The sequence below is a fragment of the Capsicum annuum genome, chromosome 1 (genome assembly GCF_002878395.1).
Source record: "Capsicum annuum cultivar UCD-10X-F1 chromosome 1, UCD10Xv1.1, whole genome shotgun sequence".
In the NCBI taxonomy this organism is placed as follows: Eukaryota; Viridiplantae; Streptophyta; class Magnoliopsida; order Solanales; family Solanaceae; genus Capsicum; species Capsicum annuum.
Window position 1 is genome coordinate 100,193,895 of NC_061111.1, and position 3,128 is coordinate 100,197,022.

General features: G+C 36.5%; 1 protein-coding gene across 4 annotated transcripts in view; it reads left to right on the plus strand.

The window, feature by feature from the left end:
• Nucleotides 1-778: 778 nt before the first annotated feature.
• The window catches only part of LOC107854833 (serine/threonine-protein kinase par-1), a gene marked incomplete at its 5' end in the record, with an annotated part of 11,212 nt that continues 8,862 nt past the window's right edge, over nt 779-3,128 (plus strand). For all 4 annotated transcript variants that reach the window (XR_007052222.1, XR_007052223.1, XM_016699824.2 and 1 more), the window contains 4 exon segments: nt 779-1,184; nt 1,292-1,964; nt 2,295-2,335; nt 2,721-2,789. Coding sequence is in view for 2 of the 4 variants with exons in the window: in XM_016699824.2 (XP_016555310.1) it covers nt 779-1,184; nt 1,292-1,964; nt 2,295-2,335; nt 2,721-2,789 (1,189 nt within the window).

Below are 3,128 nucleotides of genomic sequence, written 5' to 3' on the forward strand. Positions count from 1 at the left end.
ATTAAATCATTTTCCAAGTGGAGTTCTTTTCAACCATTAATTGTCACAGTCGTATACAATGGTGTATTTCTTTCTTCTTGTTTTAACATACCCCATTATTTTGCCTCAACTTTGTATTTTTCTTATTTATCTTTAGATGCAACAACTATTTATTTCAATTGTATTCTTTATTCTGGTGAATTCTCTAAAGAAAAATTCTAGACCTCCTTTATTTTTATACAAATACTTCTTTTAGCCCATATGATGAATTTTGAACTGTGTATTTCTTTTTATTTCATCTGTAGATAATAATGATGTTTTGCAACTGTGTATTCTTTTTTTTTCAGGCCTATTATGTAAAAAAAAAAAACCTAGGTAGAACTCTAATTTGTAGACAAATTAAAAACGTTTAGCCTAAATAATGGAGTTGCAAACATGTGCTTACAAATTTGGCCTGAAATTAAAAACTGCCATACTGATAAAAAATGACTGCATGGCAGTGAATGCATCACACCTCCTTGGCATGAGGTCGTCCAAGGGGTGAAAGCTACCAAATAGTCAGGTATAGGGGGTAATTAGGATAAAAGATAAACTAGGGGGGTCCCAAAGTATTATGCCTAAAAACAAATTATTGAGAATAAGAATGAAACCAGTACTAATGGAGCATAATGGAAATTAAGGATTCATATAGATGATATCACCTAGTAGATGCATGGTTATTATCATTGTTGAATCTTAAAAATGTAGGTCTAAACCATAAATTTACTTCCTTTGCGATTGGCTTGTAACTGTTGTGCAGGAATCGAAGCGCTGAGCAACTATATGGTTATTCAGCTGCCGAAGCTATTGGGCAGGATCTTCTTGAGCTGATAACAGATCCCAAGGATCATGCAGTGGCTAAAATCATTATACACAGAGTGAAAATGGGTGAGAATTGGACTGGACAATTTCCTGTGAAGAATAAGCAGGGGGACAGATTTTTAGTAGTAGCGACAGATACTCCACTTTATGATGATGATGGTACATTTGTTGGTATTATTTGTGTATCAAGTGATGCGAGGCCTTTTCATGAATCATCTGCGGAGGTGAAGCATATAGAAGCTGATAAAAGTTCTGGTATGCCTAGAAGCATTGCTAATGCAAGACTTGGACTTGATCCACAGCAACCTCTGCAAGTTGCCATTGCCTCCAAAATATCAAATTTGGTTAGTGTTGAGTTGTTTGACATGCTTTCTTTTTCTCTCTTTTCACTTTTATTTTTACTTATTTGTATGACATGGCTATGTGCTGACCTGATGAAAACCTCAAATAGGCTTCAAAGGTGAGCAACAAGGTTAAGTCAAAAATGAAAACTGGAGAGGACAGCATCCTTCGGAAAGGTGGAAGTGGAGATAGTCACCGTTCTGGTCATGCTTTTTCTGACGCTGCTCTATTGGATCAAAGGGAGGATGCAAATTCAAGTGGAGCAAGTACACCCAGGGGAGATGTTCACATTTCTCCATTTGGGGTATTCTCTAATGTTGCAAAAGAGGAGCTCTCTAAAGAAAAATCATCGAGAGATTCTGGAGATGAGAGTGAGGGAAAACCTGGGATCTCTAAGATTATAACCTCAAAGGCAGAGGCATGGATGGTTAAGAAGAACTTATCATGGCCATGGAGAGGCGATGAGCGAGAAGTATCAGAGGCAAAGACTACCCGATTTGTTTGGCCCTGGCTAAACAATGACCAAGATAATGAGTGGAATCATTTCAAGAGTTCTAATGCAGTATCAACACCAGAAGATCAGATTATTGAAAGTAGCCGTACAGCTACCAATGAGGCTTGGGGATCCTGGTCATCATCATTTAATGTTAATAGCACAAGCAGTGCTAGTAGTACCGATAGCACCACTAGTACTGCAGTTAATAAAGTGGACGCTGATACTGATTGCTTGGATTATGAAATCTTGTGGGAGGACATGACAATCGGAGAACAAATTGGGCAAGGTACGCACATTCTTGCTTACTGGAAAAATCCTCAAAGATAAGTCTTATCAGGTTTGTGGACCTTTTTCTTTTTCTAAGGCATTAGTAAGCATGTATGATTCTTTCACTTTCTGTTTTACACCACTTATCAATGTTCAGGCAACAATCAGAAGTTTGGACAAAACTTAGCAGCAATTACTTCTGTGCATATTTTAGGAAGTTTATAAACCACTTCCCTATGAGGATTACATTTTGCATTACAGCTATCAGATTTATGTCTTTATGGTTTTATTGGAGTCTCTCATGTTTTGTTTCATCGTTCTCACTTTTCATTTGTTTATATTTCAATAGGTTCTTGTGGAACTGTTTATCATGGGCTGTGGTTTGGATCAGTATGTTCTCCGACTCTTTAATGCCATTCCTTTCATAGAGAAATGTCCTAAGAAGCCCTGTTTAAGAGTTTCTAAACATATACTGCGACGTGATGAAATGTCTTATTATCAGATATCACTTGTATAATTTATCAAGTTGATGAGAGCTTACACTTTCTTGAAAAAGGGCAAAAAAGGGTTAAATTTTTGCTGCGTTTTCTCATTATCTGCTCCATTTCATTTATTGTTTAGAACTTTGAAGTACTTTAAGCCATCATTCAGATAGTGTTTGACATGCCATTTCTCACGTTCTATGTATGTCATTTGAATTCTAGATAATTGGTTGCTTTTAAGGAGTGGAACGACTGCTGGTTTGCTTTTGTAAAGTGATGTCTTTGTTTTGCAGGATGTTGCGGTTAAAGTATTTTCCAAGCAAGAATATTCAGATGATGTCATATATTCCTTCAGACAGGAGGTTAGTATGTTTCTCATGAATAAATGGTGAAAAGCTTTTACTTGTTTCCCTGATCGGAAATTGTTTTTCCAAAGCAGTAAAGCTATATCAGAGTTATTATCTAGTGTTTTTTCCTGTTTGTGGTGCATGATAGCAAGGAAGTCTAGCTCTAATGAGGTCTAGGATGTGGCAAACTATGATAATTTTTTGTGGTAAATGTCGATGAAAAGAAGAAACCAGCAAAATATTTTGTTTACAGAAATTGTTAAGAGAATAATGAATATAAGATTTCTCTCAACCGTGACAGAGTTGTTCCCCACTGATGTGTTCGGAATTCGCATTTTTCCATATGCTGGACCT